Source organism: Pseudozyma hubeiensis (genome assembly GCF_000403515.1).
Source record: "Pseudozyma hubeiensis SY62 DNA, scaffold: PHS53, whole genome shotgun sequence".
Lineage (NCBI taxonomy): Eukaryota > Fungi > Basidiomycota > Ustilaginomycetes > Ustilaginales > Ustilaginaceae > Pseudozyma > Pseudozyma hubeiensis.
In genome coordinates, this window is record NW_012133835.1 from 229,717 (window position 1) to 243,639 (window position 13,923).

The 13,923-nt window shown below is 58.3% G+C and overlaps 5 protein-coding genes across 5 annotated transcripts; 2 read left to right on the forward strand and 3 right to left on the reverse strand.

Annotated features, from left to right (window-relative positions):
* Positions 1-536: 536 nt before the first annotated feature.
* Positions 537-4,403, reverse strand: PHSY_005830 (hypothetical protein; the record flags this gene model as incomplete). Its single annotated transcript, XM_012336438.1, has 1 exon — positions 537-4,403. One exon carries the CDS (start codon positions 4,401-4,403, stop codon positions 537-539), a length of 3,867 nt encoding a protein of 1,288 aa, XP_012191828.1.
* Positions 4,404-4,828: 425 nt separating this feature from the next.
* On the forward strand, positions 4,829-9,716 carry PHSY_005831 (hypothetical protein; the record flags this gene model as incomplete). The annotated part of the gene is made up of 2 exons (XM_012336439.1): positions 4,829-4,893; positions 5,021-9,716. The coding sequence occupies 2 exons, from the start codon at positions 4,829-4,831 to the stop codon at positions 9,714-9,716; spliced, it is 4,761 nt and encodes a 1,586-aa protein (XP_012191829.1).
* A 197-nt stretch (positions 9,717-9,913) lies between these two features.
* On the reverse strand, positions 9,914-11,008 carry PHSY_005832 (GPI anchored dioxygenase; the record flags this gene model as incomplete). Its single annotated transcript, XM_012336440.1, has 1 exon — positions 9,914-11,008. One exon carries the CDS (start codon positions 11,006-11,008, stop codon positions 9,914-9,916), a length of 1,095 nt encoding a protein of 364 aa, XP_012191830.1.
* A 990-nt stretch (positions 11,009-11,998) lies between these two features.
* PHSY_005833 (NADP-dependent L-serine/L-allo-threonine dehydrogenase ydfG) lies at positions 11,999-12,847 on the forward strand (the record flags this gene model as incomplete). Its single annotated transcript, XM_012336441.1, has 1 exon — positions 11,999-12,847. The coding sequence occupies one exon, from the start codon at positions 11,999-12,001 to the stop codon at positions 12,845-12,847; it is 849 nt and encodes a 282-aa protein (XP_012191831.1).
* An 86-nt stretch (positions 12,848-12,933) lies between these two features.
* On the reverse strand, positions 12,934-13,812 carry PHSY_005834 (hypothetical protein; the record flags this gene model as incomplete). The annotated part of the gene is made up of 1 exon (XM_012336442.1): positions 12,934-13,812. One exon carries the CDS (start codon positions 13,810-13,812, stop codon positions 12,934-12,936), a length of 879 nt encoding a protein of 292 aa, XP_012191832.1.
* Between the last annotated feature and the right edge of the window lie 111 nt (positions 13,813-13,923).

Consider the following 13,923-nt stretch of genomic DNA (forward strand, 5'->3'; position numbering starts at 1 on the left):
AACAGTAAACGCGGTAGTGCAGCATCGTATCGAGTCCGATAAAGAAATCCCTAGACATCCTGGGGGGTCGACGACGGCGATCTGCAAGGGAAGGAAGAGTTGCAGTGAGAATGTCGCCAAAAGTGTCGTGTGTGCAACCACAATCCTTCCCTTGCTGTGCAGTCAAAGCGACGGGTGCGGAGATGGCCGGAGCCTTTTCCAAGCACCCCCATCCCTCGCTCTCTCTTTCTCGTGTTGGAGTTGAATCGCACGTTCCAACCTCATCCCATCCATACTCACACGTTTATCGCATTGTCCAACGACGTTCAACGCTCTCTGACCCACCAGCCCCGCGATTCCCACAATCATTGAACCCCGCTCACTGGGTTGCATATGTTCCTAGACTTCCTGCAGTCAACCCTTTCCTTCCGCTCTGATAAAAAATTTGACTGACTGCATCCTCATCACTCACGGCTCGTCGGTACATTGTCACTTGAAACATCTTGCATTCCATTTCTGTCCCGGGTTGAGGTTACGTCTACACTCCACTTTTCACACTAACGACGCGGAGGTGGGGGTGGCATAGCTCGACCGTTCGAGCCAGCCGCAGGCTTGGGAGCTACAGCCGGCTTGGCAGCCACAGCGGGAGGCGCACCGTTCGCAGCACCGTTTCCATTGGCAGCTGCAGCCGCTGCTGCGTTTTCTGCCTTCTTCTTGGCCAACACGGCAGCGAATCCACCAGGTGCCCCGAGACCGGGCATCACAGCGACAGGCGCCGCACCTGCATCCGCTTGCACTGCTGCGGGTCGCTCGTGCGGTTTGCCACCAGCGGGCGCAGTCCTGACCACCGGCTTGGGTTGCACGACCGGAGCAGCACCGCCAAATGCGGGCTTGGCTGCTACAGCGGGTCGACTGCTGGCAGCTGGCGTGCTCGCGGCGCTGGTTGCCACAGGCGCAGCAGGAGGTGCTCGCTTGACGGGTGGTGCAGGTGCCGCTTTCGGTTTTGGTGGAGCTTGCGGGATCAGCTCGAGGTAGTTGGAAGGAGCCCATCCCTCGACGCCGTTCTTCTTGACCAACCACCATCCCGAGCCCGTCTCGTCCTTTTGCGTCACCTCGACCACATCATCCTTCTCGAGCGCCATCTCGCCCGCATTCTCGGTAGCAAACGCGTACAATGCCTTGTAGCGCGGCACCTGAGGCTCGACAGGCGCAGCTGCTGCGGGCGGAGGCGGCGGCGGTGGTGGAGCCGAACGAGTTGCTCCAGCACCACCCGTCGAGCTTGCCGAGCTTATCGCCGCAGCGGGACGGCCTGCGGTGGCGGCAGCACCGCCGCTACCAGGCAGCTTGGCTGCGACAGGGGTGGAACGAGGAATGGCACGAGGCTTTGGCTTGTTGTTGGCGTTCGATGGTCCTCCAGCCCTCAGCAATTTGCCCTGGGTGATGGGTCGCACCAGACCAGGCTTCTTCTTGGGTGCAGGTCGGGAGACGCTGTTGGCGGGTTCACCCGAGCCCACCGAGACCGCACTGCTCTTGTAGACGTCGTCCTTCTGCACGGTTTCGTCCTTCTTGAACGTGATCTGCGCCTTTTTGCCTTTCTTCTTCGAGTACTCGAGAGTGTTCGAGACAATCACGTTGATGGCACCGTTGGTCCTCTGCAGCAGGTGCGTCACCAGCTCCGTCTTGAAGTAGCAGTGCAAGATGGGGTCGGCCTCTTCGGCATTGTTGACATTGAGCACCAACCAGTCGTCGCGCAGGTTGGACAGACCCACGGCCGAGATGGCACCGAGGTTGATGCGCCTCTCACACGTGGTCGAGACCTGCTTGTTGACAAGCTGTGTGACCAGGATATACACAGCCTTGTCGGTCAAGATAAGGAAGCGTGGACTTCGCACACTCGAACGACCCAGGCGAGACACGAGCAACTGAGCACGGCTGCTGAAAGCCACTGATTCGCCGGGCGCCATACCTGAAGCCTGTCGAAGCATCTGACCCTCGGCACTTCCGCCACCCTTGCCGTTGGCTCCACCAACGTCGAGGTAGTCACCCATGAAGCGACGCGAACCAAGGAGACTGAATCGTCTGCGTTCCTTGCGCCCGGCGAGCACCTGGTGACCGTAGTCTCGCAGCTGAATGTACTGCAGGCCTTCCTTGTTGTTCTTCCACATGCGCTGGATTCGCCTGGCGCACTCCTCCTTGTAGCGCAGGTAGTTGCGGTAGGCGCGCTGGATACGCATGGCCATGTTGTGCCAGTATCGATCTCGCATGGTCTCGAGCGCAAACAGCGTCTCGGGGTTCTTGATAAACGCCTTTGTGACACCCATCTGCCACTCCTCGCGAGCGATGCCTGTGTCGGTGAGGATGCGCTCGCAACCGCTGCGGGCATCGCCCTGCCAGGTGTACTCTCCCGCGTACGACGTGTTGGGCGACAAGAGGTAGAAGCGCTCCACCATCTTTTCAAACGTGTTCCTGTAGGCGAAACCAGCACGGCGGACACGGATGTTCTCCTGCAGACCGAGGTATTTGATCTGGTGAAGGATGGCTTGCGTGTCGTACTCGCTGGGGCTCTTGTTCTGGTTCGGCTTGATGGTACGGATGTAAGACGGCTGCGCCTTCATGAGGTTCTCGACCAAAGCATTGGCGCTGGACTTGATGCGGTCGCCGGCGGTGGGGGGCCGCTTCTTGCTGTTGGGGTCGGGACGGTCGGGGAACAGCTTCTGAAGGTACGAGTTGGCACTCGAGTCGACGAGGTCGAGGATGTCCTTGAGGAGCGAATCCTTGTTCTTGTCGGTCATGCCTTGGACGTTGTACATGACGTCACCGGCATAATGCTTGATGAGGAACTTGGTGCCGCGAGAGTCGAAATGCGGATTGGACGAGAGCATGCCGGTACGCTGGATGAACGAGTTGTCGGCAGCGGTGGGGTCGGCGTGGGCGGTGGCACAGGCATCGTTCAAGGCGGAAAAGATGCCCGGCGGACGCTTCTCCTCGATGAGATCGCAGACGATCTTGTTGTTGAAGTACTTGATGGGCGTCCACTGGATCTGCTCGTACGCGTATTCCTCCTGCTCCTTCTTGAGGGTGAGCTCGATGAAGATCTGCTGGAGCTTCTCATTGACGTAGTTGATGCAGAGCTGTTCGAACGAGTTGTTGTCAAAGATCTCGAAGCCGTAAATGTCGAGGACACCAATGACGTTGGCGCTCTGCGCTCTTGGGTTCATGGATTGGTTGATGCGCTCGACGATCCAGTCGAACATGTTGTTGTAGATGGCTTTGGCCAAGGCGTCTCGAGCGGCGGCAGCCTGGGTTGGGTTGAGCGGCACCTCATAGACCGACCCTCTGCGTCCGCCGCGTTGCGTCTCCATGATGCGCTGTGTCAGAGCTTTGGTGACGTTGCCGGCGTCGACCTCGAGAAGGTAGGCGACAAAGTCTGGGACACCTGGATCCGAAATCTCTGCGTTGCCCTCCTGGTTCTCGACGTATTGCACGTTGCCGATCCAGAGGATGGCGGCGATCATGCGGAAGATGTTGTCCTGCTCGTCGGCGGAGAGACCGATGGTGTTCATGGCGCTGATGGTCTCCCTGAAGTCTGCATGGTCGTCGATGCCGTTGACGTCGAGACACTGGCTGTTGGCGGTGTAGGCATAGGCTTCGGGACCTTGGATGCCGTAGTTTTCGCGATGGGCTGCCGTGGCAGCTTTGGTGAACTGATAAAAGATGTGGAAGTTGCGCTCGTCGCGGATCTGCTGGACGACGCGGTTCTTTTCGAGGAGGTAGTTGGTGATGTTGGCACCGATCGGCTCGCCTTGCGCGTTGAACATGATTTCGAGGTACTTGCCGTGACGGGACGAGTTGTTGTTTCTGAGCGTTTTTGCGCAGCCGAAGCTTTCGAGGAGCGGATTGGTAGCGAGCACCATGTCCTTGACGTCCTGGATGCCCGAGTTGGAGCCACCGCTGACGGCGGCGATGTACTGCATGATACGCTTGGCGGCTTCCGTCTTACCCGCGCCCGATTCGCCCGAGATGATAACGCACTGATTCTCCTTGTAGGCGTTCATATTGTAGTAGGCGCCTTCAGCGATGGCAAACACGTGCGGCGTCATCTCGAGACGGTTCTTGCCGCGATAGGACTGGAGGATGTCTTCGGAGTAGATGCCGAGATCGCGGAATGGGTTGACCGAGATGAGCACATTGCCAATGTATGTGTAGATCTCTGCATTCTGGAAACGTTTCTGGAGGTTCTCGTTGATGGCTTCGTTGGTGACCTTGGAGAGGAGCGTCATATCGGAAACACCAGCTTGGGCCTTTTTGAAGCCTTCCCTCCAATCTGCCTTGGCGACACCACCTTTGGACGGCGCGCCTTTGGAAGGAGGTGGCTTGGAGGCGGCACCGGCCTTTTTGGCGCCTGCCTTCTTGGAGATGGCCATGGTGGGCGACAATCAGTGATCGAGGAGGCGATGCGACTTGATGGATGTGACGACGATAGAACTGAGCCACGCACGCAAGTATTCCGAAGAGTGACTGAGCAAGAGACCTTGTGACCTGCCGGATGGATCCGACAGGAACAAAGAAAAGCGATTCGTCGGCGAGCGGACCGAAGGCGAAAGGATGTGGATGATGGTGATGAGAGCGGAAACTCCGATGCAAGAGAGGGCGAACGAAGATAGGCAGATCCGAAGGTGGAAGGAAAGCGCGAAGGGATGTAATCTCACGATCTGGCAGGGTCCAACTGCCCTTTCGCGGCTCAAGATCGGTCAGACGGAATCGCACTGGCCCAATGCCTCCATCAGCGCGTGCGGACACATGGACACAGCGTCACTGTGCTGCACCGGCTCAGCGACCATCGCCCCGCATGGCTGTGCCTGGTCGACGTTCCAAAGTGGAGATTCTCATTCAAGTCGATTTGCATCGAAAATCGTGAGTTTGTAAAAGAAGATCTCACATTTTAGTTAAGATAGACTCCGTGTTCCGAGAAAAAAGTTCCAAGAAGAAAGCGTCGGAATGCTCAGCTTTCACCTTTGTCCTCCCTCCTCCTCCTCATCAGTCCCCCACGCAGCATCGCCGACACGATGGCGCCGAGGAAGAAGAATCCGGCCATCAAGTCGAGCGGCACCACCTCCTCAAAGGCGTCGCCGCTGCCCGACTGGGTCAAAGGTGGAGGTCCCAAACCGCCTCCCTCCTACACCAAGGCCGCCAAACAGCAGCAGCAATCACAACCGTCGGCCAACGATGCGGCATCGTCGACAACAGCATCCTCCTCATCCTCGGCAGCAGGACCGGGACAGACGCAGCAGAGAGAGATGCTCTTCCCGCCAGGCAGCAAGACACCGCTCAACATGCTCTACGAACGAGTCAACAAGTTGCCCGGATGGGAGAAACCGCTCGTCGAGCCACGCAGGCATAAGGAAGGCTACAGCTGCGCCGTCACCATCAGAAAAGTCAACAAGAAGGATGCCTCCAATCCCTTCACCGTCACGTTCGAGCCCAAAGAACCAGGACTGCGGCTCGAGTGCCAGTCCAGCTTGGAGGCAAAACACTGGGGCGCAACCTACGCGCTCTTCCGCATCTTCAACCATCTATCGCTCAATCTCGCGCTTCCCCCGGGTCCGAGAGAGTACTGGGTCAAGATGGAGGCGTACAAGAAGGAAGCACCCAGCCATCAGGATTGGATGTGGGAGCAAGACCCCTTCGAAGCAGCCGCAAAGAGGGAGGCAGACAAAGCTAAAAAGGAACACGACAGGCAAGCAGCTGCCGACGCAGCCAGCAGAGGGGAAGTGGGCATCGTCAATGGCAAGCTCAACGGCGCAGGCAAACCGCTCAGCAAGGCGTGGCAGGAAGCAAGAGAGGTCCGGCTCGCCAGCTCGTTGCGCGAAAAGATCGAGGCCACCATCCGCAGAGCGATGAGCATCTTTCCCTCCGCCAGCACCGCTCCGCTCGATCTGATCGAAGAAGACCAGGACCCAACCGCTGTAGCCCAAGGCTCGACACCCAAGATCGACGCCGCCGGGCTGGAAAAGGAGCTCACCTCGTATGGCTTTCGACGCGGACATTCGCGCAGCGCCATCTCGTGGCTCACCTCGGCCCGCGCTGCGCTAACCAACCCATCGAGCGCCTCGACAGCAGCCGCGCTCGTCGATCCCATGCTCGCCTCGGCCGCATCGCTGTCGGATCGAGAGGCTGCGTTAGAATACCTCATGCTATATACCCCGGAAGAAGACCTGCCCGCCAGATTCAAGCCCACCACCTCGTCCGAGAGCTTCGTCACTGCCTCGAAAGCAGGCGCGGGTGGAGATGCCCTAGCAGTCGGTTGGGCAGTGGACAAGCTCTCCAAGCAGGCCGGATTCCCCAAAAAGGCGGTTCAGGCCGTCTTCAAACGCATCGCTGCCGCCGAGCGTGCGCAGAACGTCGAGCTGCAAAGGGCAACCAAAGAAGGTCTGGCGTTGGACATGCTGCTGCGACAGATGGTCGGATGGGATTCGCCAACGCAAAAGCAAGAACAGTGGACCTCAGACGCCATCCTCGACGCCGTCTTGGCCTTCCCAGCTGAGATCGACGACCTAGACAAAGACGAGATGGAATCCAAACGAGCCGACGAACGCATGGCCGTCGAAGCAGTGCTCGGTGACGATCGAGTAGCCATCCCTTCCGAGCACGAGCGGTTCGGGACGCAAGACTACGACATCATCATCGCCGGACCAGGTACGTCTGCAGGCGGCAACGAAGACGTCCGACTACGCATCTCATCACATCCTCAATCCCTGTACCCGCTCTCGAGCGAAAAGGCGCAAGCGTTCGCCGTGCCTGCGTTCTGCGTCGTCTCCAAGACGCTGCCATCGTACCTCAAGCTGGCGCTCACACAGCATCTGATGCGTGCTTTCCAGGGCGACAACAAGAGGCCCGATTGGTATGACGCCATCGAGGCGGGTGATGGCGGTATTCTGTTGAGTGTTGTCGAGGAGCTCGAGGGCATGTGGAGCAACGTCGTCGACGATCCGCCTCTGCTCAACAGTGTGATGCAATACCTGGTCGTTCCAGACCCGATCGACTCCAGCGTCGAGGCGACACCAGAGACGTCTCGCGCTGCCACGCCCACCGGTCGAAACAACGCAGCGAGCAAGCGCCGAGGCGGAGCAAGCAGAGCATTGCGACTCGATGCGGCGGTCGATGCACAGCTGCAACGTCAACAGAAGCAGCTGCACACCTTGCCGAGCTTTGCCAAAATGGATGCGACGCGCAGATCGCTGCCCGCCGCTTCTGCTGCCACAGAGATTCTAGAGCTGATCCGCACGAACCGCGTGGTCATTATCGCCGGCGAAACGGGATGTGGAAAGACGACCCAGGTGCCGCAATTCATTCTGGACGAGGCGATCAAAGCAGGCAGCGGCAGCGAGTGCAACATCGTCGTCACGCAGCCTCGACGTGTCAGCGCCATCGGTGTTGCGTCCCGGGTCGCCGTAGAGCGCGGCGAAGAGCTGGACGGCAAGAAGAAGCCGGTTGCACCTGGAAGTCTCGTTGGTTACGCTATTCGCGGCGAACGCAGAGCTTCTCGAGAATGTAGGCTGCTCTTCACAACCACCGGAGTGCTGCTTCGACGACTGGGAGCGGGCGGCGACACCGACCTGAAAGGTATCTCGCACGTCGTGGTGGACGAAGTGCACGAGCGCAACGTCGACTCGGACTTTTTGCTTCTCGAGCTGCGCGAGCTGCTCAAGCGCAACACCAACATCAAGGTGGTGCTCATGAGCGCCACCATCAACCAAGAGACGTTTGCGAGCTACTTCGGGAGAGCGCCGTGCATCTCGATCCCCGGGCGCACGTTTGCGGTTCAGGACTACTACCTCGAAGATATCGTGCGCGAGAGCGGATTCCGACCTTCCGGCAACGAATGGCGCGGCGGACAACGCGGTGGAAAGCAGATCGAGGAAGAGATGGGACAGCTGCGCTCCCATCTGCAGTCGCAGGGTGTGGATGAAGAGACGGCAAAGACGGTGGAGAGCATCTCACGATCCGGAGGTCGTATCAGCTACGAGCTGATCGGAGGTGTCGTGCGGTATGTAGTGGAGAGGGCGGAGAACGAAGAGTTGAGCGGAGAGGCGGACAGCAACGTCGGTGGAGCCATCCTGGTCTTCTGTCCCGGTGTGGGGGAGATCCGACAAGCCATCGACGCAATCTCGGCATCGCTACGAGGACAGAGCAAGGTCGAGATCCTTCCGCTGCACGCCAATCTTTCCCCGGACGAGCAGCGTCGCGTCTTCCAGCCTGTGGCAGCAGGCCGTCGCAAGATCGTCGTGTCGACCAACGTCGCCGAGACATCCATCACGATCCCGGACGTCTCGTACGTCGTCGACACGGGCCGGGTCAAGGAGACGCGCTTCGAGCCAGAGAGCGGATTGACGCGGTTGGTCGAGTGCTGGGCCTCGCGGGCAGCGTGCAAGCAGCGACGCGGACGTGCTGGTCGTGTCCGCTCCGGCGAATGTTTCCGGCTGTACTCGCGGTTCGTGGACGAAAAGAAGATGGCGGCGCAGCAGACGCCCGAGATGCGACGCGTGCCGCTCGAGTCGCTTTTCCTGGAAGTCAAGTCGATGCGCGAGGACGAAGACGTCAAGGAGTATCTCAACAAGGCGCTCGATCCGCCAAGCTTGGCATCCATGGACGCAGCGTTGAGCAACCTCATCGAGGCAGGAGCACTGCAGTCCGATCAAGGATACAAGAGTCGACTCACGTCGTTGGGCAAGCATTTGGCGCAACTGCCCCTCGATCTCCGACTGGCCAAGCTGTTGATCATGGGTACCATCTTTGGATGCCTGGGGCCGATGCTGACGGTGGCGAGCATCATGTCGTGCAAACCGCTGTTCAGCGCACCCTTCGAAAAGCGCGAAGAGGCGAGCAAGGCTCGAGCGACGTTTGCGGCTGCTGGATGCAGGAGCGACCTGCTCGCCGATGCCGCGGCGTTCGAGCAGTGGCAGACGATGCGAGCCGAACGAAAGTCCAACGGTCAGATACGAGATTGGTGCGAGAGCAACTTTATCTCGCAGTCGACGCTGAGGGATATCCAGACGAACCGGCTGGATCTGCTGTCGCATCTGCAGGAGATGGGCTTCGTAGCACCCAGCTACAGTCCCTTTGGCGTGTACGACGACGAGGTGTACGACAAGAACGCGCAGCACGCGGGTGTACTGCGATCGGTGATCATGGCAGGGCTGTGGCCCGCCGTGGTGCGCATCGATCTGCCATTGGCCAAGTTTGATCAGTCGTCGAGCGGTACCGTGCAGCGCGAAGCCGAGGCACGTCAAGTCAAGTACTTTGATCGCAACGGTCGTGTCTTCCTGCATCCGTCATCGACGCTGTTCAGCTGCAAAGGGTTCGAGTCGTCGTACCTCACCACGTTCGCCAAAGGCTCGACGGGCGCAGGGCCGGAGTCGAAAGTGTACCTGCGAGATGCCACCGAGGTGCCGCTGTTCGGACTGCTGCTGTTTGGCGGGAAGCTCAAGATCAACCACTTTGCAGGAGGGATCGGCATCGGATCGAATCAGAGCAACGCCGGTGGCAAGGACGAGAATTGGGTTCGACTGCGCGCCAATGCTCGTATCGGAGTGCTGTGCGCTCAATTGAGGAGGTTGCTGGATGCGGTTCTGGATCAGGCGATCGACGAACCGCAGGATATGTTTGCTGCCCCGGGTTGCAAGGAGGTGCTCTCGATCATCAGCCAGGTGCTCCAACGCGACGGTCTAGCCGACTGAGGTTTCAGCGGACGTATGTCACACTTTTTGCAATCATATACAGGGATGTAATCATTGTCCTTTGACTGCAATGTCCGGCTCGATGCAGATGTATGTAACGCGTGATTGATCAGAAAAGTTGGTCTCATGTCGAGGCCGATCAACATTTGAGCTCATGAATCGTCGACACGAATGCAATGCTCTATTATATTGAGGGCTTACGAAGGCGGAGCGCCACCCGGACCCTGGCCCTGCGAAGATTCATTAGCCACTCCGCCGTCGTCAGTCCAACTGGCAGCAGCCTGTGTCGTATACTCGGCGCCCACATCGACAGCAATGGTGGTCCAAGCGAAAACACCGTCCTGCACGCTATCACCCAAGAGTACATACTCGACCACGGGATCGGAACCCTGACTGGAAGCCTCCTCAGCAAAGATGCTGTCGTCGGCGTTCAAGGTGAGGTTCTGGGTGTTGGTGGAGTACGGTTGCAGTGCTTCCACCTGGGAGATGAGGTCCTGGTCGAAAAAGAGTTGACCGATGTGGATGGCTCCATCGGCGCCACCACCCGAGAGGGTGTTGTTGGAGAGGAGGGTGGCGTTTGCATGGGCGACGACGTGGATGTGCGTGGCTCTGCCAGTGTAGTGACCGGGGAAGATGGTGGTGAACTGGGAAGCACCGTTGGAGTCAGTCTGTTGAACACCTCGGGAGAAGGTGGCGTTGAGGTTCGAAGTGTCGTCCGAGTTTCCATTTCCAGCAGCAGAAACACCCGAGTAGACTCCCGTAGAGTTGCAGCTCCAAATCTCCCAAAACAGCTCCGGAACAGGTTGACAGGTGTCGACGTTGACGAACTGGACATCGAGGTAGAGCGGCACTCCAGGCTGACCGTCGGTGACGTTGGATCGGAGCAGTTCGCCGCTCACCCAGTACGGTCCGATGGTCACTTCGGGTTGCAAGACGCATGCAGACGACGAGTTGGACGCAAACACCGTGGAAGTGGTGGCATTGGAAGAGGTCAGATCGGTACGGTTCGACTGGTGGTCCGTTCCCAAGACGGTGGAGAAATAGTCGGAGGAGTTGCGTCGAAGCTGAGTACGGAGATCGGAGAGGAGCTGTTGGCGACGTGTCTGGGAGTGAAGCGCATGACGACGCTGGATGGACGACGTGGACGCACAGTGAGAGTAGCGTTGGTGCGTGGAGCGCTTGAAGGCACGAGTCGCTTCGAGCTCGGCGGCGCTGGGAGGAGCATGTCCGGGATGGGCTACTACGGCGGTGAGAGTAGCGGCGAGCAGGGGCAGGGAGGGGAGAAGCTGCATCTTGTGTAAGGCTGCCAAGGTGGATGCAGCTGATGCTTTGGATGTGGTTCCAAAGAATTCGTAGCCGTTCTCTCGCCTATATATCTGTTTGACCTAGCCCGGCCGCAACAACGACGTGCTCTATACATTGTCAAAGCAACACTCGTTGATTGCGGCTAATGCTGCCAAGCACGAATCAGGGAGGCAGAATTCCATCATCTCACGACATGCAATGCGACCGCGAGGTCGATGCCAGGAAGCACGATGCAAACACATGTTTCGTTGGAGGTGGACAGGTGTGTATCATATTGAACGACTCGCGGAAGGTGCACAGCCAAGCAGAGCTCGTCCGTGTGGTCAGAGCATCGAGCGGTGGATAGCAAGTTCTTGGCATGCCTGACATCCATATGGATCTGCACGTCAAAGTGCGCCAACCCCCATTGCGGCCGAATCAACCTGCGGCGTCCATCGACACAGAAAGCCCGCCGGGACTGGAAATGCATCGCTCGTGATTGGGTACAGGAGCATGTCCAGCAAGGTACCCACCCGAGCACGCTGTCATGGTCTGTCACCGCTCGACCATGCGGAAGCGGCTGCGTCTCGCCAACTTTAGCTCGCGAACCGCGTTTCGTGGCGGTGCAATTTGAGACTAAATGTGAGATCGGTATGATTGACGTGGGGTCTTGTCGTTGAATTTTCAAGCGACTGAAAACAACCGACGGTCGTGTAAGATCGTTTTGCGTGCTATTGCGAGCTCCTCGGAGATGAGCAGGAGAACAGCGGGACATGACCGGAAATCCGGAACGGCGACGGGTAAAGCGCTGAACTCAGCTTCAGCCGGCGGGGGGAGAATCGACAAATCCATTAGCGCAAACAGCGCATTCTAAACGTTATCACAATCCAACAACTCGAATGCTGTCATACTTGGCAGCTCGAGCAGCGATGCTGAGCAAATGCACATATACGTAGCCTTTTTGCTATTCCCATCATCATCCCCACTGTAGCAATACAATGCCGTCCACAAGCCTGAACACCGCGGTTCGCACCGCACTCATCACCGGAAGCACGGACCCACAAGCCATAGGATTCACCGCCGCTCGCCTCTTGGCCCTCGAGCACAACTTCAACATCGTGCTCAGCGGGAGACGAGGTGAGGCGGTAGACCAAGCCGTCAAGAAGCTCTCTAGCGATCTCGATTCCGCCTCCTCTTCCGCCAAAGTCTTTGGTCTCGTGCTCAACGTCGACGACAAGGCTTCCATCGACTCGGCCGTCGATCAGCTCTCATCTGCCACCGGCCCGCTTTCCGGTGGTGCGCTCGACGTGCTCATCAACAATGCCGGTGTAGGTGCTCCACCCGGACGAGGCGGCAAAGGAACCAACAACATGTTCCTCCAGACCGAGCTCACCACTGCCGAGGATATGGTCAGCGTTCTCACCACAAACGTCGCTGCCCCCGTCGCCGTCACCAACGCCCTTCTCCCGCTCCTGGCCAAGTCCGATCGACCGCGTATCGTCAACATCTCGTCTGCTCGAGGATCCATCGCGTTCGGCAGCGGTTTGGAACCGGCCCGTACAGGTGCCATGGTGTACAACACCTCCAAAACCGCCCTCAACATGGTCACCCTCATGCAGAGCAAGAACCTCGTCCAACACACCAAAACCAACCTCAAGGTCAACGCTGCTTCGCCCGGTCACGTCAAGACGCCCTTTAACAATTTCACTGGGTTGAGGACGTTGGAGCAAGGCGCTGCTGTCTATGTACATCTGGCCACTTTGGATGACGATGGGCCGAGTGGACAGTTGATCGGGAACCATGCGCCCTTTTCGAGCGATGGAGAGTTTGTACAGATTCCTTGGTAGTGATCTGATCACAGCGACATGTAGGAGCAAAAGGGAAGATTGAATTGACCATCGTAGCAGAAGAATTATTCTCACATTGACATTTGTTAGGAGGATTTCTGAACGGCTGCCGATTCCTGGACGGTGCTCGACGTCTTTTGCAGCAAGATCTGCGCCTGATCGTAGATCGAAAGTACACCAGCCGAAGCCACTCCCCTTAGAATGTTGGCGCCTGCACCGCGCATCAGGCTGTTGACACCTTCGGCCTTGACGATCTCGGCCAGCGCGACGCCAAAGTTGCGGTAGTTCTGGCCGGTACCCGACGTCATCATCATCCGACGTCGGACGGTATCCAGCGGATACGCTGCTAGACCTGCCAACGCCGTCGATGACCAACCTAGCGCGAACGAAGCCAAAAAGTTTCCCTCAAGTGGACCGACCAACACGACGGGTTTGAGCGAATCGTACAGGCCAAAGTAGAGTCCGCGATACACGACGATTCCCATGACTGAGGGTACGAAGCCTCGATACAGTCCCGCTACACCGTCCGATGCGAGCGTCTTGCGGTACACGTCCACCAAGCCCGTGAATTGACGTTGACCGCTCGCTCCCTTGGCATCGTTCGCCAGTCGAGTTCGAGCAAAGTCGAGCGAGTAGACGAACACCATCGAAGTCGCACCCGCCAGACTGCCCGAAGCAATGTTGCCCAAGAACCACTTGCCGTACTCGGTGTTTTTGTTGTATTTGAACATGCGTTTGTAGTAGTCCTTGAAGGCGAAGTTGAGCGCTTGGGTGGGGAAGTAGCGGATGACGTTGGCCGTGTTACCGCGCCAGAAGGAGATCAGGCCTTCGTTGGTGTAGGTGCGCGAGAAGCAGTCGATGGTTCCCTTGTAGGGTGCATCCAAGCGGCCGGCTTTGATCATGGCGTTCTGGTTTTGCAGCAGCAGCTTCACTCGTTCGATCGGTGCTGCTGCTGTCTGGTGCATCGGTCATACAGAAGCACAAAGTCAGTGAGCCAGGTCGCAACTCGGAAAAGCAAGTCACCTCCTCGAAACTCACCTTGGAAATGGCAGCCGAGACGCCTCCGAGCAGAAAAT